Raw genomic sequence first — 25,854 nt, forward strand, 5'->3', positions numbered from 1 at the left:
ATCCTTTGTTATGTGGCTTCTTATTCAATTCGTTCATGGACCAGTCCGTCCGCTTTTCGACTTGCTGCCGATCGGTTGAACAGCGTAAAATCCCTGTGACCTGAAGGACCGAAAATCAGGAAGTGTCTTTGTGCCTCAGTGTTCTTTGTTGCTCTTTTAACTATTTTTGTTTTTCTTACTGGGTTCTGAATGTATTATCATGGTGTAGTGTAGGTATATTGAAATATTAAGAAGAATTAATGTTATGGAAATTGAAGTAAAAAGGACAACTTCGGATTCTGGAAGTGCCCGATGACTAACGTGTGAATTCACAACCGAAGAAGAGTTACCTTTATTTTTCAGTAGACCTAAATGAACATAATCCGAAAACACATGACTGGAGTACGTATTGCATCATAAGTAAAACATATTTCTGAAATGTTTATGAACATCTACAGAAGGAATATTAACATGGATCACATAATGTAAAAATTGATAGCAATAGATGTAATGAAAATTAAAAAATATTAATTGCTTCTCTTCAGTGAAATATTAGTTTTTTTTTTTATAATGTTCATTTCCTTATGTTTTATCTTACATCGATTTTGAAAATAAACATTTATTCGTATTTCTTGCTCCTTTTATAAATTTAGCTATTTCGCATAAATAAATAATACAAAAATTATAATTTTGTCAAATTAAATATTTTTTCTTAGGAAAAATCTTTTTAATTAAAAATTATAATCAAAACGGTTATATTTACGTAAATGTGTAGAACGTACTTAGACCTTTCTTTTTTAAAAAGAAAATTAAAATTGAATTATTAGAAGAGGAGTTATAAGGTGTTAGGTGATGGATGACTAACCCCCATTTATGGTGATGGATGGTCATTTTCCCCCGTCCCTCCCCCCTCCTGGGTCTGGCATGTCAACCATCACTTTTCTCATTCCCTACATATAAGTAACAAAATGAAACCATCCACAATATTGTACCATTAAATTACACACTGGATGAAATAAGTGACTATTACACGATACAACGTACAATCACTCACCCACCATAGCATTTTGCGATAGTATCGCCAGTTTAAGGACACAGGCTTCCTCTGTAGAGGAAAACGCTCTGGGTGACCACCTGTCTCGGATAAAACAGTGGAGAGCTCAAACGTCTATGGGCTGAGTTTTTCTACGCCATAGATGTATTAATTGTTATTTTGTATGAAATACTTTGTGAAATACATTCACACAAACCACATGTATTTTGTAATAATCATATATATATATATATATATATATATATATATATATATATATATATATATATATACGCACATGTACGTGTGCTTCTTAAAAAGGAAACCGTAATCCAAATTTTGGAGTTGGTAATAAGGAGTTTGTCAGAAATATTTCCTAAAAAAAAATAGCTGTCACTCACCCCACCCAAAGCCTTTTTCTAGTCTTCCATTTGCCAGCACTCTAGTGGCATCTCTTGGAGTTAGGTATTAAGGCAATGCAACAAACGACAACTACTACCTCAACAGATGAAATTTTCTTACTTAGTGTCAATGAAGCACTAAAGCACCCTGGGTTTATAGTAAAGAAATAAAAAGAACTCAGCATTTTCGTCTAGACCTGTAACAATTAATTGTTTTGAAGTTAAAACGTTACCATTACAAATTCAGTGTTTCTATTGGAAACAAATATTTACTGGAACATACCTTATGAATTTAGCACTCTTTATATTGACTTTTCAACGTTGTCTGACAAATATTTCCGGAATGGCGTTCCGATGTATTTCCGTACTGTTAAACCACGGCGGATAGATTAACATTTTTTGCTTTATAAGATTAAACTACCAATTATGGATTTTTTTTACATGAGGGCCAACTTATTACACACTACAAAGTTGTTAATGAAATATTCATTTTTCAATTAATTAAAACTAAAATTCCTGACAACAAGATAAGACAAAAAGCATAGACAACCTGGGTGCGCCAATGCTTCCTTTCTGAGTTACTGGCTAAAAAAAAGAAAACAACATAAAATGAACATTATAGGTCCATAGTAGCAAAACTGTGGGACCTACAGTTCACTTAGGAGCTAGCATATACATTATCCAAATATCCAAAATCCAGAATCATGCGGTACTTCCGCAACAATTTTTATAGAGGTAGTTTGTATGTACTTCAAGTTATATACCTGTAGTCAAATTCTCTCTATAAAAATTATTGCGTCAGTATCTTAGGATTCTGAAACATGCATTTTTGGATAGCATACATATTAGTTCTTAAGTGAAGTCTTGACCCGACTACAGTAGTTCTCATAGTTTTGGAGTTATGGCTCTTCACATTCCATTTTTCATGTATCGACAGCCTACAAGTATAACTCCGAAAGGAAGCATTTGTGCACCGAGGTTGGTCTATAATTGTTGTCCTATGTTGGTGTCAGGATTTGACTCTCAAACTCTTGGTCGGTGTTGTTTTCAAACACCCGATATATATATATATATATATATATATATATATATATATATATGTGTGTGTGTGTGTGTGTGTGTCTGTGAGTGTGTGTGTGTGTGGATTTCTTCAATCTAGCATTTCATTCATTCTCGTCATCACTGTCTCCTTCAGCCTATACAAGTTGTTCTCAATGTAATTCCTATTACGACCCCCCATTTTATTATATCCTCTTGTTGGCGAATCCCTTATAATTTCTGCTTTTGTGTATGGTACCATTCATCTCCACAACCCTGAAAACCATGGATTCCAAACAAATATCACTCATTTTCGATTATTTGTACGTCATTTCCCCTGTGATCCCACCTAGGGATGGTAGGAGTATCTGACCTCCACTGAGACTGAAACGCTATCTGGATTGTCACCCTTTATCTCCGTGACCCCGAAAACTAAGAATTCGACACTAATACCAGTCATTTTCGATTATTTGTATATGTCATCCTCCTGTGACCCTCTTGGGGATGATAGGTACCGGTATATTTCACCCCTACAACAATTTTTCTGGTTATAAATAATATGTGTGCCAAATTTCGTTACAATTGCTCCTGGCGTACCAGAGTTATGCTAGACAATATATAGATACATACAGACACACCTACATACATTATTTTTTTTACATATCATCCTCCTGTGACCCTCCTAGGGATGAAACAGGTATCTTTCGCCCATAGTGTTTGTTTCCTCGCTGTAAGTAGTACGTGTACCAAGTTTGATTGAAATTGCTCCAGGCATTCGAGATTTATGCTCGAACATACATACATACATCCTTTCTATATATATAGATGATATCTTAACAAGTTTGATGTTTTTAATTTACGTACAGTACAACCCCGTTTATCCGGTCCTCGTTCACCCGGATCTCCGGATAATCCAAACCGGATTTGTAGAAACTTTTTTAAAATTTAATGTTCCCTTAGATAACAATTTTTAACTATGATAGCAAGAATGTAACCATAAGTACCACAAACATTTTCTCTTTCGTTTTGATTAAATGTACCGTTCGTGTATAGATTTCACAATAAATTATGGTAATACTGTACATAAAATGCTTCTTATCGAGTTTTAGAAAGCTTTGTTCACAAGACGTTGAAGTGAATTGACTCAGGATTTGGTTTGCTTATTATCCATATTATCAGGATTATTCCAATTTTCGATTTTCCAGATTGTCTTTGGTCCCAGATAGTCTGGATAAACGCGGATGTACTGTATACAAAAAAGACGTTTGCATGAACGTATAAAGTGAGGGAGAGTTAAAAATAAAAAGTCACAGTGAGTATGACATGAACAAAGAATAGATTCAGTCGAGATAAACCGGGTAATCAATTGTTGAAATGAGCATTATATGGGGAGTTGGGGGATTTTTCCACAAACTTCGTCATACTGTGTAAAGAACTAGCATTTCAGCTAGTATAAATATATATATATATATATATATATATATATATATATATATATATATATATATATATATATATATATATATATATATATAGTGGAGGGCGATGGATCTGAATTTTACTCGAAGGAATAACAGCGATAAGGATTGTGAGGAGTTTCCGTTGTAGACAGATTTCCGTTTTATTTAAGTTCCGGTTTCTACAAGTTTCACTGGATTTTTTTATATATAATCATTGTCAACCATTGTCAATTCACTGCTGGATGAAGGTCTTTCCAACTCTTTTCCACAACAGCCTATCTTCCATTTCCACTTCCAATTTCTCTTCTGAATGGCTTGTGGTAGGTGCATACACTTGAATCACTTGTAGTGTATATCTCCGGGAGAGTTTGACTACAAGCCTTGCTACTCGACTAGATATACAATCTACCACAAGGACCTTGTTTTTCAATTTTTTGTTGATAAGAAATCCCGCTCCGCCGGTCTTGCCACACTCTGATCCTCTATAGTAGAATAAGTGTCCGTTCTTCAGTTCGATTAATTCTTCTCCTTTCCTTTTTACTTCGCTCAATCCGACGATGTCCCAGTTGACTTTCTGTAGCTCTTCTTCCAGCTCCTGGAATCTTGCTTCTGAAGCCAGGAATCTTGCATTGTATGTAGCCACGGTTAGTTTTAAATGGCAACCTAGTCCGTAACTCCGGGAATTCTTAGCACCCTCTGCCTGCATGTGATTCTAAACGATGACTTGCGCAGACACAGTCCGGCTTCCGGAGAATGATGATCTTGGCTTATTGTGTCCTATCATGATGGTTTAAACAAGTTGGAGGTATTTGGCAAAAATTACCGTGTCGGCCAGGCATGTTGGTGATAGCTCTCCCTGTTTGCTCTCCTATCGTTAGGGAAACCTTAAGTTTCACCGTGGACAGGAAGCTACCAGTCTGCTCCACTAGGAGGCACTGGTAGGACATAAATGGCTAGCCCGGCCACTTCCATACGTCGTCGACTAATTCTCAGCGTGTGGGTCTCCTTCTGGTTTACTACTAAACACCATTTCGCATATATATATATATATATATATATATAGAGAGAGAGAGAGAGAGAGAGAGTGCGTCATTTATAATGTCCAACCGTGATAACAAAAACTAAAAGAAGGAGGGAAGCGAAACCTTGCATGAAGCAACTGTAGAAAGGGGGACACCTAGACACGTATTTGTCAATATCACCGGAAAATGTGTTGCCAACTCAACACAAAGTTGTACTTTTTGAATAGCACTACGTTAAATTATTACAAATTTTAAGTCTACATGCAAATCGAAAACAAACAATACCACTTTTATTGTTCAGTGTTGCAAACTAATTATGCTATAATATCACAAAAATCGAGAAACTTCCCAATTTTGGAGGTTTCTATAACAGTAATGACGCAAGTGAGATGGTTGGTGCATCGCACATCGAAAGCACATTAGTGTCCAATACTATGGTGAGCATATGGTGTATTTCTATCAAACAGAAGAAAAAAAGCTACAAGGAATTCAAAACTTGACTTCTTGACTTCTTTTTCATTTCGAAAAAGAGCTTAGATAAGTATCACATCTAATTACATGGATTATTTTCAAAAAGATGTAATGATCATAATGCCGTTTATAGCAATTTGATTTTTTACACCGTTTAGGAGATATGATAATGAATGTTAAAGTTGGCAATACTGCTAAAAGTCGTGAAGTAAGGAGAATATGTGGTAATAGCAAGTACCAAAAACTGTTGGTCAAGTGTCAAAGGTACGAAAACAAGCAACGATCGCTTTAAAAATTTCTCGCAACTACGTCATTTTAAAAAGGAATTGCCAACTGTAACATGTATATATGTCCAAGAGGTCGGGCGCCCCCAAAATATAACCTCAGTGCAGAAAGGGTGCAATCACTTCACCAAATAACAAGAACATTTATTTTTAACAGTTATAAATTCATCAAAATTAACACATATAATTACAAGCAAATTATCTCTCATTGCGTTAGAGCATGTACGATTTATTGAATTTTTACATCATATGTCTCTCCTGTCTTCACAAAATAACCAACTTTTTAAACATATAGGGGAGACCGGGGATGGTTGGCGAACTTTTCAATCTTTTTTTAATGAGCAGATTGTGCACTGTATTGCAATGTAATGGATGTGTACGGACAGACCAATGTTTCCTCTAATAAATTGATTTTTTGGTTTGGTTTTGTTGCTTATTACAGTTTTCGAGAAATAATTTTTTCTTTCTTTTAAAACGGGGTATGCCAACCTATCCCTATTAAGTGGCTGGTTGGCTGATATTGTGGGACTAGTTGGCATAATTTTTAAATATAGCAAAACACAAACACATAAAAATAGATTTATTAGAAATAAACGTTATTTTGCTAAATTCTATTATACTGGTATATATATATATATAATGAAGTAGGCTATTTGAAGTTTGAAATGACTTTTATTCACAACATTTAAAAGAATCAGAATTATGAAATATGAAAAGTTCTTTCTTTCACTCTAGCTTGGTTCTCATGACATTGAAAGCTACAAGATTATCAAACCACATTCGTTTTAATATGATTTGGTGTAGATTAATTCTTCATATTATTTCAAAATGTAATTAAAATAACTGAACTATCAAAAAAGGTAGTTTATTTTCCAATGTTCACAAAAGTAGCTAAGAGAAACTAAGATATGTTTTAGCTGAATTATCGAGAAATGCAGTTTATTTCCTACTTTCCACAAAGAAAGAAAAAGCAATAGCTAGGTTTATTTCTGAATTTTTTTAACAAAAGAACGCATACAAAATATTCTTGATCCTGAGAATTAGGCCTATTCAGAAAATTCAGAGTCCGACATACAGTCTTATCTAGATTTCTAAATTTTGACAGTAATGCAATAAGTGCATGCTATTCTATAACATTGAAGTAAAATATTAGTAAAACTGTAAACTACATAACAATAAAACAATGTAACAATAAAAGTAAAATGAAATAAAATTTCACACAAGGTTGTTTGGCGCACTTGGAAACCAACCCCAAATGCTATACGCTAACTAACCCCATGCCCATGTTGTACAACGAAGTCGTAATTACTCAGCAATTGTTTGGCATTTACGTTTTATTGTTTGAATATTCATAAAAACAACGTTCAGATCTAACTAATGATATTACTTACTCTAAGTAGTGACGATTCTGTGATGTGACGGAGAACTGAAAAAAAAATACTTCAGACTGGCGAAAACACTCTTTATCTAATAGACGCAATAATCCGCAAGTTACAAATTCTAAATGGAGGTGGCAGCTGCATCTATAGGTCGCTCTTTTATGACAGCAACCACAGCTCATTATGTTAATTAATGAAGGATTTATATGCAGTTCGTCAACCAGCCCCGGTCTCCCCCACTAAGTAAACGTTAATGTTATTGTAAATGGTTACCTCGTTAAAATCCTCAAATATTTGGGCGATGATTTGATTACTTTCTATTAATTACTCTTAGTTTCTTGCTTGATGTTCATAAACACTTTCTTTCTGTATGCTTTATACTAGATTATCCAGTTATTTGATGATAATACATACAGAGTTGGGTGTTTTCCGTTTGGCAGATTTGGTAATTGGCGGATTTGGTAATTGGCTGATTTGTCCATTTTTACGATTGGCGCATTTGGTCATTTTCACGTTTGGCAGATTTGGGAAGTGGCAGATTTGGTGATTGGCAGGTTTGGTAATTGGCGGATTTGTCAATTGGCAGATTTGTCCATTCTTGCGGTTGGCGCATTTGGTCCTTTTCGCGTTTGGCAGATTTGGTAATTGGCAGATTTGTCCATTGGCCGATTTGTCCATTTTCACAATTGGCACATTTGGTCATTTTCTCGTTTGGCGCCTTTGGTAATTGGCAGATTTGGTAATTGGCAGATGTGTCATTCGGCGGATTTGTCCGGGTCCCTTAACTACACATGAAATATCTCCATTTCGGTCACCATACCTTTTTATATACTGCATATTTATTATTTATATACTGTATGTACTGTAATATAAGACAATTTAATTTATATTTTTAGCTGCAAACCTATATCTACTTTGTTTAAATAGATATATTGAGAAGGATCTATATACTTCTAAAATCTTTCTTCATACTCTTCGCCTGACAAGGAAGAGGATAGACTGCAGAAAATTTAATCATACTTTTTTATTTATTTTTATTTATTTATTTATTTATTTATTTATTTATTTATTTATTTATTTATTTATTTTGTTATCCTATCTGATCAACGGAAACAGAAAAGCAAGACTCAACGAAGAATCGAACATTGGTTGTGAGTTATCCAAAGATGGGATAAGCCACGGAACAGAAATGCTAGAAATTCATGTATTTTGTAAATATGTGGCTTGTAGCCGTGAGATTGAAGTTGTGAAAATATAGCTTTAGTTTTACCTTCTTATTATTACGTTTTATAATATTTCTATTGCGATAATTACAAAGAGAAAGTTGATTTTATCAGTAACTGTGCCTTTGAGACATTTAAAATACTTAATTAAATCACGAGGTGGGAGCAAGATAAGTGCACCGATTTCATTCTCAAAGTCAGAGACAAAATATAACATTCCACGAGAACACAGAATTTTATTGGCACATAACAACTACAGACTCGAGGCACAATTTCTGTCGAGGAAAGCACAACTAGTGATAATTATTGGTTAAAAATTTACAATCCAACTGTTGTTGGATAGGTTATGCAGCTCGACTGTGTCTATGAGTGTTTCAGTAGACCCTTCCAAGTTCTCATTTGACTTTTACCATGTCGTTTGTTATATATGCTCTGTAGTGTTAATGTGACTATGCTCTCTAAGGCTTGACAATCTTTGTCTCTGAGACTTCTGTTAAGTCTTCCATCTGTTATTGCTTGTCGGCGATGTTGTTTTGTTTTAGATTTTGTAGGCCATCCACGAATTGGATAGTTTCTCGCAGCACACCTAATATACTGACGACTTGCGCCGTCTATAAATAATTGTTCCTTTGAAATTTAATTCCTTTAAAACTTCGAAGTCTTCTATATCAAAACATCACCATACATGTACTTCACTATATTATTGCGTTCTATATCCCTTACGTACTGTACAGGCGTTCACGTAACTCCAACTAACAACAGAGAGGCGGCGCATACACATCCTCACACATCATTCATGCCGAAAATTAGAAAGAGTTTCATTATTTTGATTGTTTTTTGTGCTTAAATATTTGTTGTTGTTTTTTTAAACTGTATATTCCTTTCCTAATCATGATATGTTTATAGCCAAATACAGTGGCGTATTTCCGATTTTGTTTCGGGAGGGGCTTTGCTATCTTTCGGGGGGCTTTGCCTCAAAATGTGAAAATTCTGCAAGATATTTCATATACTTTACTATAGTAAGTAAGATTTCGGGGGCTTAAGCCCGGAAGCCCCCCTAAATACGCCACTGGCCAAATAATTCAATATCGTGCGGTAACTTAAATAAGCCATCCATAGGACTATGCATGGACATTTTCCCAACATGTTCTATTGTGATCATAGTGAGTTAAAAACCATAAGAAAAATCTGGATATAAAATTGAAATATGTTTACAAACTCGCTTTGCTATCATAACCAGAAAAAACAGCAATTCTGATTAATGTAATGGTAAAATGTACTAATTATTGCAGTTTATACTTCGTATTATTTATTTTTCTATAAATCCTAAATATAAAAAATGAGTTTTGCTACCAATTGGATGACATGGACCGTGACAAATTACTTGAATAATTTTATTGAGCGGCAATAGTGTGTTTTGGCTTAGTATTCACAATGCCACAAGTTTAAATGCAGCTATGACTAATTTGTATTTAATGAAAGGTCTAGAAATATTTGATTCCCGTTTTAGAAGGTGAATTGATGATTCAGAAGATTTTTCAGAAGCTGATACATAAAATGTAATGATTACCAATTATATTTACTATAATTAGTCTTTTGATCAGCACACTCGTTGGTATGGTTAGTGATATAGTAATTGGCACTGTGCCCATAGTCGTTATTTTTTGGCATAGACACGGTACACAAGACTTTGGCAAATAAGTAAATTGATACAGATAGCCATTATTTTACGTATTATTTCGAAGCACTTTCTCTTTTACTTACTAACACAGTTTTTGGCTACTCAGTGTGAAATAATTCGCAGACTAATTTAATCATACAATTATTAAAAACTCTATTCTTTACAAGAAACAATCTGCTAATTTGGTAAGTAAAATACACAGAATTACTTTGGTTTACTCAGTTCATTGTTAGTAAGCAAAACTAATACAAAGAATAGCAAAACAATAATGTTTCCTAAAAACCATTTTATGCTATTGAGGAAACAATAAGATTTATTATCGAAATATAGAATGCAGAAAGAGGTTCCACTAGTATCCAGTCATCCGGCGAAATGAAGAGACACTAATGAGAAGAACGAAGAAAATTTGTGCAGTAAATTTCACAATTGGCAACTGCAGAAATCTTTCTGCAAAATATCCTCATACTTTCTTATCTCTTATTATATCTAACTCCTAACAGCGATATGGTTCCCTTACTACTACTACTACTACTACTACTACTACTACTAATAATAATAATAATAATAATAATAATAATAATAATAATAATAACAATAATACCACTGGTAATAATAATAATCATAATATCAAATCTTCTATGAAATCCTTCTACTACTCATTACTTCGTCAATTACTTATTTTCAAATTAGAAACAATCATTTCTAAGGATTGTTTTTTTTACTTAATTTATGCTAAACTATAACCATAAACGTCAGCTCGTTATGGAATGACCGTAGAATGTCCATCTTCAGCAAACATGATTTAATTAATGCTAATAAATTAAGATTTATTTGCTTGATAATTAATTGTTTATAAACATTTAAAATGTTTTCCTTTGTACTGGGTTGAACAAGAATGAGTTGAAATAACTAGGCAACGGAAACGCCAACACAAATAAAAGATTACACGGCTGAAATGTTAGCATAAAACTAATAACAAATATTTCTTTGTATATTTATTTACAATCATGTTATCAATTTCAGTTCGTACGTGATTAAGTGAACTGAAGCATGTAATGTTGTTCACTTCTTTAATTATATATATCAATGCATTGTCTTTTTCCATCACTTAATTCATTAAAAATAATATAACCCAAGGTTACATTCAACTATAAAAGATTAATACTCTGCCAAATGTTTAATATTTATTCACTGGGTTTCGAAACCAAGCTACTGCAATGGTCCCAAAGATAAAGTATTCTATGCAATACAAGTATCTTTCAATATAGCATTTTTTTCACTTCCTTTACAATATTCTACATAGGGATTTTACTATACAAATTAACAACTAAATTAAAACACTGGTGTAATAATTTATAGCGGAGACCACAGACAACTATGTAATTATAAAGATAATGCGGAACCCGTAAACGATACTGTCTCAAGGAAAACTATATTTTCAGTCAAATTCATATTTTCACTCATATTCTCAGAGGCCTGGGATGTTACATATCAAAACGCATCAGTACAATTAATACACAGCTATATGAATGTGAGATATTTATTTATTTTATTATAATATTTGTTGTACTGTTGTAGGTTTTGAAAAGCGATCCTTCAAGCAGATTGCAGGCCACTGTTGATTTTTAATATAGGTCTAATGTAGCAATTTGTAGAGGTCGAAATCTGGGATTTTTTTCGTTCCTTAAATAGATCTTGTTCGGATATACATTTTGGGACGTAATTCTAATTATTTATATAGACAGTACATAAAAGAAAACATGAAGAGATATCTATCAGTATTAGAAGATCTGTAGAGACCCGTTTAATTACCGATCAATATGTTTCCTGTTCAAAATATTCTTTGTTTGAATACAGCCTTAGAAACATTAATTTTACTTGTAGTTTTCGCACACTTTCAAACTACATGAATCCTATATTGAAATCGAGAGTAATAGATCAATCAAGAAAATATTCTTTTGTTACTAAAGCCATTCGGAAACCATTTCTCACAATCTGTTACAATTCCATACCTATTCATATTAATACTGAGAATTCGAATGATTATTTCTGTACAAAATTAAGGAGGTGACGGAAAATAGTTTTGGAACATAACATTCATAATAGAAAATACTTAGTTCTATGGTTTAGTGTGCTTGTTCTAATATTTTTGACCGACAGGCTGTCTTTGTGGAAGTTAAAATAGAGTTTTTATTCGTATTCTGTTGGTGTAAATGGGGTTTCAATGTTTTGTTTGAATGTTAACAAAAGAAGCAACAATTGCTTCTATTTGGTATAAAGCCTACTCAGACTTAACATTTATAGTAAACTTAAATATTAATACATGATATTGTCATTTACAGAGCAATAATACATGTTTAAGTTCTTTCCAAATTATTTATAGAGAAAAGTATTTGAATTTCATTACTCTGCATTTTTAAATATATAAAAATTCAAATATTTTCTCCTGATAGCATAAGGAAGTACTTGCAGATTTATCTTAAGCTGATTAAAGAGTAGGGAAATCATACGATCAAATTCGTCAGTTTACAAAAAACAGCAAGACGTTCATTCAATTAGTCACATAATTTGGCGTACGTAAGTAGAAGGATTTTAGCTATAAAAAAAACTCGTTTATTTTAAAAAACAAATGAATTTTACTTCAGATACGATCTTTTCTTATTTACATAAATGTTTAATATATTTAATTCCTTCGATTCTGTTAAGCGGGTTTTGTGGAGATCTAACATCGTGTGCGTGGTTCTCTTAAAGGTCACCCATTTCCTGAAACTTTCTTCAATCAACTATTTCATTCCTTTTCATCATCACCGTTTCGTTTAACGTACTTGACATAACCAGGTCACGTAAAACTAAAAGATCAAATATTTTATTTTGTTGATTGTAAATAACTTGTTTTAGTATTGTCTCATTTTTATGCAGACTCAAATTTTAATCATATTATATGTAATGTTCTTACCACAGGTGGGTTTTGCTTTGTTAGCAGTGTTTATATGCATTGCTGTAGCCTACGCCCAAGGAACACCAATTCCTCTTCAACAGAGGTCAGTTTCTGCAAAGGAAAGTGACGACCTCAAAGGAGACAACACTTTTGGGTTCGGATACCATTATTGGGGTGCGTAACATGATTTTTAAGTTTTTACTAACATTTGAGGATAGTTAATAACATTTAAAAATTTAATTCTAAAACAAAAAAACGCTTTATCTTCCGACGGTTTTTTATATATCCAATTTCATTATTTTGAAAAATAATGCTAGAAATGCATTACTCTTGCAGCAATCTTATTAATGATGTAAACCAACTTTCTATATTGTGCTTAGTGTATTGTGAATTTCTGTGCCAAATGAGTATCAAAACATAAAATCTCCAGAATACCCTACTGTGTTTTCCGGATATTTAGAAATTTTTTCGTTTCTACTGTACAGTTATTTATGTTTGTCAGTCTCAGAGCACAATTTTCACTGACCAAAAAAATTGATTATTTTCTAATTGTGAATTTGAAGACCTATAAAATACACAGTTTTTATAATTCATTCATGTTTTCTCTTATTTCGACACTTCATATCTTCATTGTTAATGCTATTTAGAAAACCGAAACCAGGAACTAGTTGTATTTTCATTTTTCCTAATTCTTTACGTAATAAAAACTATTTTGTTGTCAGATTTCGTCATTAAACTACCAAAATGTTAACCAATAAATATTGTTTCCATTTATCTTTTTAATAATAATTTTCTAAAGATGTTTCCATATTGAAAATATAATTTTCTTTTCTTTGCTCTTAGTGGGTTTATATTCTATCTACTTATTGTGGATAAGACTTCTTATGAATGTTATAAGAAGAAGGTATTTTCGAAATATTTTTTTCAAATTTCTTCTCTCTTTTTGAATAATACAAAAGAATAATATTTTGCAAACAAATTACCTATAACAAAATGTCACATTCATACTTCACTTTTTAAAATTTATTAACATTCCTTTTATTTTTATTATACATTGTCTTCATCTAGACAACCATAAAAAGAAACAATTCTTTGTAGCAATAGCTAAAAGCAAACATTAAATTAGAATTTAAATGGTTTGCATTTTAAAATGTGCAACACAAATAACATTATTTTTTGTAAATATGAAAAAAGTATGTTGTACATTCAACAAAATGCGAAATTTGTTTTGTTCTATCAATATAAAATTTTATAAAATGTCTTCTTTTACAGGATTCCCTTTCTGGGGCTAAACTAACAGAAAGAATACCAGCAGAATACTGTGCAGTTAAACAATACGTCTGACGTATTACAATATCTATAAAATTATTTGAATTGTAGCGTAACTATATGTCTATGTACAAGTACATGAAGAATTAATAAAGAATCATTAATTAGCTAACTCCCTTCTTCTCATACCTAACCAAACATAATAAATTAAATTAACAATTCATTGCTGATTTCAATGATGTTCCACTTTGTTATTTATGAACAATATGCAGTTTGTTATCTTAGACATATCTAGTGAGAATAGGTTATTAATTAATTATATACCGTATGGACTGCTAATGAATAGACTGCGATGTAGTTAACAAATATAAAATGAATTTCTAAATGAGTGGCTGTGAATAGTTATTCATTTATCAATAATATAATTGTACAAATTAAATATTTCCTTTATATCACAAAAGATGAAACAGTAACATAAAGAGCAACATGTCTTCATAACTACAACTACAGGGCTGGTGCTATTGAGACTTTCAATTAACATGTCATTTATGACGGTAAATACATTGTGTTAAGATCTATGTTTCAAATGGTTCATAGGTTTTGCTAAGTTGAAGAGACATTCAACCTGGTTATCATTCTTAAAATTTGTCAAGACATATAAGTAAACCCCTCTCTTCTCCATTTAAAAGGAAAAATTCAAAGAAACACTTGAATCCCTGCCGTCTCGTTTTTAATAAGGAATATACATGCCAAGTATCATCCCCCCAACGTGAAATAGGTTATTTTATTTTGGCTCATATTTTGAACCTCCTCTGCTTCATTTGGGTGCATATTTTAATAAAAATGAAGTGACCACAACCCATCTTGAAGTAGGTGTTAACAATGTTTAGAAATTCGTTTCTAGCAGTTCAACCATTCTTCGGTCAGCCACGATAAACAACGTCTTTTTCATTTGTATAATAAGAGGAACGTCCAGAAAGTAAGTTCCGTTTCATAATAAAATTAAATTGTGTACTGTCACAGAAAAATTATTTATTACACAAAATTCTACAACTCTTAAACTACTTTTTCACATAACTGCCGAAATTTTGCAGGCATTTGTCATAGCGTGGCACAAAGTTTCGTATACCTTCTTCATAGAAGTTTGCCGCCTGTGTCTTCAACCAGTTGGAAACAGTTTCTTTCAGCTCGTCGTCATTGTTGAAGTGTTGACCGCCAAGGAAAGACTTGACATGTAAGAACAGATCAAAGTCGCTAGGAGCGAGGTCAGGTATTCAACGCATGTAGAAAACGAATCACCGCTCTGATTTCACAAGCGGCGGGATTTTCAATCAACACCGACATTGTAAACAAGCACAACAAAGCGTACGTGACCGACAGCGATCTCCAAATGGCGCACGTTTCTTCTCCTTGATACAGAGCGTCTACCGCGCATGTGCGGAACTACGATCGCAGCGCTGCAGCGGAGATAAATTGAAACGGAACTTACTTTCTGGATGTGTTATGAATATGTAAGTATAAATTATTAGTAGCGGTGCTATCCTGTATACATAGCTTATCTCTTGATATAGAAAATGAGCTTTTATTTTTAATGTGATGATCAATATATAATATCATTTTCCATGTAATGAATAGTCAAAATTTGAATTTTGTCTCTAAAATTAATTATAAATTCAATATAATTTATAGCATAAGTAACAATCTGAGCTTGAATGCTGAAAAATGGTTCACTTTAATTTCTCAAGATATTCTCTCTACTCTGCAGCCATATTTTATCAATAGTTTACAAAACACTTCCTCCACGTGTTTTCCATGCTTTGTCTTTAAAACCGTTTAGAATACTTTTGTCATAACTCTCTCAGATTTACTTGAATATTTTTGTCAATACAATTTCAGTGCTGATAGTTATTTATCTAATAATTTATCTTTAGAAGTTATCCTAAGGAGTATTTCTGATAAAAAGGAAAATATAAACTGAATACACACAGTATCACATTTAGAGTGGCCATCTTGGAAAAGGTTCTTTTTACTGATATCTCGCATTTGTTTCTTGGTAAATTATTGGTTAGTGCTGCAACTTTGTCACAATATTACCACATCATATTCACTCTAATGTTGATTAAATTTTGACGATCTTCCATATGAAAAACATAGTCTTATCTTTTCTGTAATTCTCGCGCATTTATAGTCTGACAGCTCTTGTAGTAATTTTTCAGTAGAATGTATTGATACACACAGGTGCAAGCATCTGGCAATAGAGAAAATTACAGCTTTAGTGAAATCAAAGGGCTGAATAGTGAATATTACACTTACCTTTAAAAACAAAATAAATGAAAATTAATTTAACATCCCACGCTTACGCCGTCAGATCAAAGGAGACGGAGAGTTAAAGAAAGTACAATTTTACTTATTTCCTAAAGGAAATCGAATCCAGAAGAGCATGCACCTAGGGCGAACGCGCTGGCCACTAGACTGCTGGTAGAGAAAGAAATATATTAACAACTTCGAAAAAAGTTTCCACACAAATGACAACATTTTCTAGGTCACGAAATTGATAACTGGTTTCATCACTGTTTCAAAATATCATTGTATTGTATTATCCAATATTGGTTCCAACTCAACTGATAAGAACTTACTCCGGTCAGTAACTTATTTTCTAAAAACGGAGTTGCATTTCCGACGGAAGTTTCTGTGGTTCAGATCCTACGTTAAAATGTAATCCACGGCACATGTAGGCTCGCTGCTCAATAGGACGCTAAACTCAATTCAATTACAATTAAAAAGGATATTCTACAAGGGGTTCCACTATTTTTTTTCTTCATAATGAAATTCAATTCGTATCGAGCAGAACAAACGCCTGTGTATAAAACAAAAGTTCTTTGAAAAGTTCAAAAATATTGAAAACATCTTTAGGACATTTGATGTATGTGCTTCTACCAAATTAGGTGCTTACAAGCAGAGGAGGTTATTATAGATGTTAGTAAATTTACTCACTAGCCACATTTGGTAAAGGACGTTGACGTTCCTTGTTCTTTTTAAAATATACTCAAAGGAAAAACGTGTGTTGAACTGTAATCCAACAAGTAATAATAACTTAATTTGTTTTGTTGATTTATCATCAAATTTGCAAAGAGGTGGTGGTTCAGTGAACTAGTCCACGAATTTATCGCTACTTTAGGGAATTTGTAACGACAATAATACAACTGCGAGAAATAAAACCTGTGTTGAATTCCTCAAGGCTTAATGTTGTACCATTTCCAGATTTTGTCGAGATTAGAGTTTATGATTTATGATTCAATGTCAAATAACACGTATTTCTTCATGAAAATAGAATGTAACTACATAAAGAAAACTATATTTCCTTTATTGCAATTTATATTAGTACATACCGTTGCTTAATTTATCACAGAATTACTAATAAAGTTTGTCACATAGTCGACATTTTAAAGTATAAATTTACTTAATTTATGTATTCATGTATGTGATGAAACGTAATGGTACGGTACAATTTAAATTTTGCTCTCCGTTTTGTTCAGAAATAAAGATGAGCATTTAGTTTCTGGAGACAAAGACATTTTTATGATATTTAGTTCCAGAAAAAATGAAAAGAATGGAAATGGCATGTGCTTACCACACAGAAAATAAATTTAATCCGTCTCGTTGACTAAAGCTGTCTATTTACTGTAACATAAGAAAACTTAATTTATTTTTAGTTGTACACATACTCCTAAATTTTATCAATAGAAAAAAAGAACGGTCTTTATACATCTATAGTCCAAGTCCCTACTATTTGTCTGTCAAAAGAGGAAAATGTTTTAGAAACGTGAATCATGTAAAATTGTAATCACGTATTTTATTATTATTATTATTTCAATTGTGCTTCCTGATCAATTTAAAAACAAAAGCAAGACGCTATGAAGAATCGAACATTGGATGTGAGTCGTCCACAGATCCGATGTGCCTCGGAACACACAATATGTTGCAGACCTCGTATATTTTGTAAATAAGTGGCTTATAGCTGTAATATTCAGGTTAAAAAATAAAATAATTTTACTTTCTTCTTTTTATTAAGCTTATGATATTTCTACAGTGTCTCGTTATAACTGAAAAAAATAAGGTTAATTAATTTATTGATATTGATAGTTGTTGTCATTTTGATACATTTAAAACATAAGGGACAAAAGATACCATTTCGCGAGAAATACGCATTTTTTGATATGAAAAATAATACAGGTTCTGGCCACCATTTCCGGAGTACAGAGAACAGCTAGTGATGATTACCGATTTAGAAATTGCATTCCTGAAGCATTTGTTTTGGTTATGTAAGTTGAGTTTGACTATGATTGCTGCAATAATCTCTTAGAAGTTATTTCTTGAGTAGTTTTACGATACCTTCTGTCATATCTCGTGTGCAGTCTTTTGTGATTATGCCCTCTAATGTTTGACAATCCTTGTCTCTAAGACTTCTGTTCCGCCTTTCGTTTATTATTACTCTTTTCCGATGTTTCTTTGCTTTGAGGTTTGGAGGCGCATTTAGACACATTTCTCACGATATACTTAACATACTGATGACATGCACCAACTAATTCTGTATCCCAGATTTAGTTCCCTTGAAACTCAGATGTCTTCTATTGTATAAAATCACCAAATGTCTTTTTCAACATATGCTTGCTCTCTATCTCTCTGAGGTACCCTACAGGTACACATGTAACTCACAACGTATACGCGGTGCACAAGCATTCTCAAATATCGTACGTGCTGAAAATTAGTTTTTAACTTTTTGATTGTAAAAATGAAATTAAATTTTTAAATTTTACGTCCCACGTTTATGCCGGTTAGGCTAAAGGAGACGGTGATGATGAGAGGTGAGTGAAACAGTGGAATAAGAAAGTGGGAGGAAACGGAAGAACCCCGAGAAAACCCACGAACACAGTGTTTGTCCACCACAAAGTCCACCCGGCGCGAGCTGGGATCAAACCGGGAACCCCAAGCACTGGAGGTGAACGCTCTACCGTTAAGACACCGCGCCCCCAATTCTTTGATTGTCATCTGTGATTAAATGAGAAATAAAACTGAATATTCCATGGCAAACTATGATGTGTTCAATGCCAAAATAATTAACGTGAAGCGATAAGATTAATAAGACATTAAATGGGTAATGTATGTAAATGTTTCCAATATGTCTGTCTATCACAATACCAATGACAACAGTAAGTTAATATGTATAATAAGAAATTAGATGTAAATCTGAAATGGATCAATCCATTTGAAGTGGCCCAGGTTGTGAAAATGGTTGCTCATCCATCTCCGAAAACTATGGAAATTGGAGTGTGATGAACCGTGTGTATGAGAAGGTCAATAACATCATTCACGTTGTAGTATATACAAGTGTTCCTGAATGACGGCCATCTTTGTTATCGGTAGAGTGCCAATTTTTGCATTTGCAACCATGTACGAAACCTACAGTTGCTCAGGACATACGTCTCGGACGAACACCAAAGAAAAAGGACTGTTCAGAGGAGAGACAGAAGTACAAGCAGGATATCTACCCTTGCTTCTAAATAAATATGCAGGGTTGCAGGCTAATAGATACATGATATCTCTAGAAAAAGTACAGAAAATTACAATTTTAAAGCGACTGTATTTTGGAATGGCATAAAGTGATTGGTTCATAACTTTTGTGCTGAATACTATAGAATTGACAGAGTCCGCAGAAATATTCACTGCTTTGATGCTACTGGCATCGTAGATTTATAGGGGCCGAAAGATAAAATTTGTGATCTTGATGCCATTTGTGATCTTGATCGCAGAAGGACAAAATTAAAAAATTGCAGCTTACGCCACAAAGTAATTCTGTATGTGAATAAACTATTGCAGAAAAGCCTGAACTAATGTTACAAGGATAAAAAAAAGTGAGGACATAGTAAAATAGCGGAGAAAGCATGTGTGTGACGACAGTCGTAGCCTTAAAAAATAAATGTCGCAAGCTTTTGCAGAACTGAACATAAACAAAAGAGGGCCTAATTGCTATACCATGTTTTTTAGATTCAGCATAAAACATATCCAATAATTTAAATGACCCCGTTACTTATGTCATTCCAAAATACAGGCTCTTTAAAAGTGTGAAGCAGACAAATGGTGTTTCTTCACTTTTTCTGGTGATCTCACGTATTGGTTTGCAGCCCTGCATATTTATTTAGAAGCAAGAGTATGTATTCTCCGTGTACTTCAGTTTCTCTTCTAAACATTCGTTTTTGTTTGATATTCGTCTGATTCGTACGTCGGAGCAACTGTACTTTCCGTAAACGCTGGCAAATGCAAAATTGATAACTGCCGACAACAAAGATGGCCGGCATTTAGGTACACTTGCACATATGACAACGTGAATGATGTTATTGACCTTTTCATACACAAGGTTCGTCACAATCAAATTTTAATAATGTTTGTAGATGGTCGAGGAACTTGATCTGGGCCACTTCGTATGGTTTAACCCAAATATGTTTTAATAATTCGCTTTGCTACCATAACCAGAAAAAAGAAAAAAATATGACAAAAGGATTTGTAAAATTTACTAGATAATTCAGTTTAAACTAAGCACCAATATTTTATTTGAAATTCTAAATATGAAAATTATTATCTGCTACCAATTTCATGACATGAATCATGAAAAATTAACTAAAAAATTTCATTTAGCAGCAGTTGTGTGTTGTAGTAGTATTGCTATTGAAACGAGATTAAATATTAATATGACTAGTTTGTATTTAACTAAAAGACAAGAAAGATCAGATTTCCGTTTTAGATGGTTAATAAACGTTTCAGAAGATTTTTATAAATCATGAAATAATATAAATAGATATTGCTTACTAATTATATTTGCTACAATTTTTCTGTAGGTCTGTACAATCGTCGGCATAGTCAGTACTGTAGCCATATCTTATTTTTTGCCGTAGATACGTACGGAAGTAAATGAAGATAGATAGCAGCTCTTGTACGCATTACTTCAAAGTAATTTCTTTTTTACTCACTGACACAGTTATTGGTACGTAAGTGTTAATTAACGTCTAATACTAACTTAGTCATATAGTTATTGGTAGCCAATACTTTTTGAAAACATTTGCTAAGTAACCGAAACACGGTGAATTACTTTGCTTGGCTTAGTTGATTATTATTGTCCAAAACTCTTAGAAACAATAAGAGAATGATAGTGTTTCAAACAAAACTCTTCCTGCTCTTAGCGAAGGAATAAAAATTACAATCAAATTTTAAATTTACAAAGAGGTTCCACTTCTATCCACTGTATCAAGCGAAATGAAAAATCATTGCTGAAAGGGAAACGAAGAGAAATAGTGCTGTGACTCTCACACTTGGCACCTGCAGGAACTTTCCTGCAAAATACTATAGTCATTGTTCCTTATTAAAAGAGAGAAAAAGGAAAGAAGGGTCAAAAACTAATTGAGTTACAAGTGTGTGGCTTCCTCTACTTCTACTACTACTAACAATAATGTAGATTAATTGTATTCTTCTAACTGTAATATTGAATATTGTGCTAAATCCTTTGTTGTTTCTTTGCTAATTTTATATATAATATAACTAGAAACTATATATAATCTAATTAATCATTTCCAAGCACTGTTTCTTAGTTAGTTTACGCTAAACGGTAACCTCAATTCTAAATCCAATATAAGGTGACCATAGAATCTAAATCGTTATTAATTGTGATTTAATAAGTGCTAATGAGTTCAGATTCATTTACTTTATAATTAATTATTAATAACCGTTTGCAATGTTTCCCTTTCTACTTGGTTGAGCAAGAGTGGCACGAAATATCTAGACAACGGAAATGCCAATACAAATAACATATTACACGGTTGAAATATCAGCATAACACTAACTAGAATTCTTTCTTTGTATGGTATATTTTTGTTCACGTTTTCCACTTCCGAAGTAGTTTCAAAATTAAGTTAGTAACAGATTAAGTGAAATGAGGCATGGAATGACTTTATATTGTTTAATTATACACATCGATGCATTATCTTTCTCCCCCATTTAATTGGCAAGTAATCTGTACATAAAGAATAGAGCAATCCAAGGTTAGATTCAACTATAAAAGAATAACACTCTCCCAAATATTTAACAGTTATTCACTGTGTTTGGAAACCAAACTATTACGATGATCGGAAAGGTAAAGTTTTCATGTAATACAGTTATTTTTTAATGTAGCATTTTTTTCATTTCTTTTACAAAATTCTATATGTGGATGTTACCATACAAATTAGGAACAAAATTTAGACATTGGTGTATATTTTGTAGAAGAGGCGAAAGATAACTCTTAGGCCGTTCCATAACCCGTCATGGAAGATAACTGAAAGGCCTAAACGATAACGTCTCAACCAAGACGATAATTTCAGTCAGAACTTACATGACCTAGGCTCTTACACATCCTAACTGATCAGTACAATTGATCCAAAAGGTTTAAGGCTGTGAGATGTTTATTTATTCTATTACAATTGTGTGTGGTAGATTTTGCAAAGCGAACGTTTAGGCATATTTCAGGCCACTAGTGACGTTTAATATATTTTTAATATAGCAATTTATAGAGTTCGAAATGTAAAAAAAAATCTGATATACATTTTGGAACGTAATTGTAATTATTTATGTAGAGAGTATATAAAAGAAATAAAAATAGTGGTTTTATAGTACTAAAAGATCTGTTGGGAACTCTTTAATTAAAGATCAATATTACTGCAGTTTAAAGCGTACTTAGAGTTTGAATACGGTCTTACATATTACTTTCATTTGAAATTACCTCATACTTTCCAACTACCCGAATGCAATATTGAAATCCAAAGTAATAGATCACGAAGACTGCTTTAAAAGGAAAGGACGGTGGAGACGGATTCTATTTCTGTGTTGCTAAAGCCATTAAAAAAACATTTCTCGCAATGTGTGACAATAATCATTATCTATTCGTATTAACACTGTATCGAATGCTTCTTCCGGCACACAAGTAAGGAAGGAGGTGAAATATAGTTCTGGGACATAAAATCATTAACAGAAAATATTTATTAGTACTGTTTAACGTGTTTGCTTTACTATTTAATAACAGTCAAAGTCATCTTCGGTTAAATTTCTTGATTCTGTGTATGTGGAAGTGGAAACTAGAATGCTTCTTCGTATATTGATGATGTGGACGAGTCCCAAAGGTTTTGTTTGAAAGTTACCTAACATAGCAACAATTACTTCTTTTTGGTATAAAGTTTATTCAGACTTAACACTTATTGTCAATTTTAATATTAATACGTAATACTGTCATTTACAGAAAAAATAATACACATTTAAATTCCTTTCTAAATTACTTACAGACAAAATCATTTTGATTTTATTATTCAATTTTTTTAAATAGGTACAATACTGTGGTCTGAAAGCATAAGGAAGTATCTGCATATTTGGCTGAAATTGAGTGAACAATACGGAACTCGTGATCAATATAACAGAAACTTGTGATTTTTCGAAATCAGTTTTACGTCAGATAAGTTGTTGAACCTTTTGAGAATCTTAAATTAGTGCATGAAAAATATATGAACAATTACTCTCCTAATTACAGGAATGTCAAAGTATCTCTCTCTCTCTCTCTCTCTCTCTCTCTCTCTCTCTCTCTCTACATTTATAATGAAGATAGAGAGATACACATTTAATACTATTGTTTCTTCCCATTTAGTTAAGTAGGCCTTGTAGTGTACAAAAATCTTGTGTGGGTTTTCCTGATGTTCTTTTGTTCCCTCTGACACTTTTCAATCAATCATTTCATTCATTCTCATCATCACTGTCTTCTATAGCCGACACAACATAACCGTGACACCTAAAACATTTGTTTGATCTTTATAATTTTAAATAAGATGTTCAAATACTGATATAATTGTTTGTAGACTTAACGTTTAATCGTTTTATATACAATCTTCTTCCTACAGGTAGTTTTCACTTTGGTAGCATTGTTAGTATGCATTGCTGTAGCCTACCCTCAACGATCTCCAATTCCTCTTCAACAGAGGCCAGTCTCTGCAAAGGAAAGTGACGACCTCAAAGGAGATAATACTTTCGGATTTGGATATCATTATTGGGGTGAGTAACGTTAGTATTTAAGTTTTTAACTAATATTTCTAGATTTCAAAACAGTTAATGGAGTTTAAAGTTTTGGTTCTAAACAAACAAGTATCGTCAACGTTTTTTCTTCTGACGGTTCTGTATGTAGCCATATATGGTATTTGATGACGAAAAATGCTACAAATAATGCTAGGAATGCAGTACTTGTTATATGAAGCAAATTAATGTTCTATATAGTGCTTCTTTATTGCGAATTTCTACACCAAATAATTATGAAAGCATAAACTCTCTAGAACACTGTAATGTATGCTCCGGATATTTAGAAAGCGATCTAAATGTCAAACCCATGTAATGTAAGCTTTTAGATTCTACTATACAGCTATTTGTATTTTTGGGTCGCAGAGCGTAATTTTCCACTGACAAGCAAATAGTTTCGTTTTCCGATTCTCAGTTCAAAGATCAATAAAATATGCACAATCTGTAATTCACATTAATGTTTTCTTTTAATTTGATACTCCATCTATTCGGTGTTAATATCGACTACGTACTACAAATGATTCACCAGTTTTGTTTTCTTCTTTCCTAATTTTCTATCTAATAGAAACTGCTTCGTTGTCAACTTCTGTCATTAAACTAACAACACGTTAACTTTCATGAATATTGTTTCCATTATATATTTTTCACCACATTCTGCAGAAGGTTTCCTACTGAATGTAAAATAATGAGTTCTTTAATTGGCTTGTATTATATCTGTGCACTAAGCATAGGAATTCGTATGCATAAGAATATATAGAATGAATTTTTTTCTAAAAAGTTTGTCGAATTTCTCCTTTCTCTTTAAAAAACAAAAAAGTAGATTTTGTAAATTTTAGAAGCAAATAAGCTATAAGAAAATTTTGCATTCATATCTCCAAGTTTTCTTAAATAACGCTCCTGCTGGTTTGTTATACGTTGTCCTCTTGTAGACACAGTTCTAAAATGAAACAAAGTTTTACTGGTAATAGATAAATACATACGTGAAATAACACTTTGAATGGTTTCCATCTAAAAACAAGTTCCGCATGTAACATTATTTTGTTAATTCGTATAAAGTATATCGCATATTCTCCAAAATGAGAAATATGTTTTGTCCCATCAATATAAAATTTTAATAAAACATCTTCTCTTTACAGGATTCCCATTCTGGGGTTAAACCGACAGAAGGAATACAACCAGAGTACTGTGCAGTTAAACAAAACGTCTGATGCATTATAATATCTATAAAATTGCTTGAATTGTAGTGTAACAACGTATATGTCTATGTAGAAGTAGATGAAGAATTAATAAAAAACCATTAATTAGTTAATTGTCTTTTTCTCATACGGAAAGAAACATAATACAATTCCTTAACGATTCATTGCCCATTTCAATGATCCTCCCGTTTGTTACTTATGAACAACGTGCAGTGTTTTATCTTAGGTATATCTACTGAGAATAGTTCATTAATTCAATATATATCCTGTTGATCCCGCAGTGAATGGACTGTGATGTAGTTGACAAACACAAAATTAATTTCTGCGTGTGAGGCTGTGAATA

General features: G+C 32.6%; 1 protein-coding gene and 1 long non-coding RNA gene across 2 annotated transcripts; one reads left to right on the forward strand and one right to left on the reverse strand.

Moving 5' to 3' along the window:
* Positions 1–4,143: 4,143 nt before the first annotated feature.
* LOC145692088 (protein CFDP2-like) lies at positions 4,144–4,617 on the reverse strand. The gene has a single exon (XM_081767381.1). It carries the CDS (start codon positions 4,615–4,617, stop codon positions 4,144–4,146), a length of 474 nt encoding a protein of 157 aa, XP_081623507.1.
* Positions 4,618–22,332: 17,715 nt separating this feature from the next.
* On the forward strand, positions 22,333–25,618 carry LOC145691644 (uncharacterized). The gene is made up of 3 exons (XR_014132457.1): positions 22,333–22,360; positions 24,147–24,297; positions 25,452–25,618. It is a non-coding gene; the product is annotated as an uncharacterized LOC145691644 (long non-coding RNA).
* Positions 25,619–25,854: the final 236 nt, after the last annotated feature.

Source organism: Thermobia domestica, chromosome 8 (assembly GCF_964235325.1).
Source record: "Thermobia domestica chromosome 8, izTheDome1.hap1.1, whole genome shotgun sequence".
NCBI classification, from domain to species: Eukaryota; Metazoa; Arthropoda; class Insecta; order Zygentoma; family Lepismatidae; genus Thermobia; species Thermobia domestica.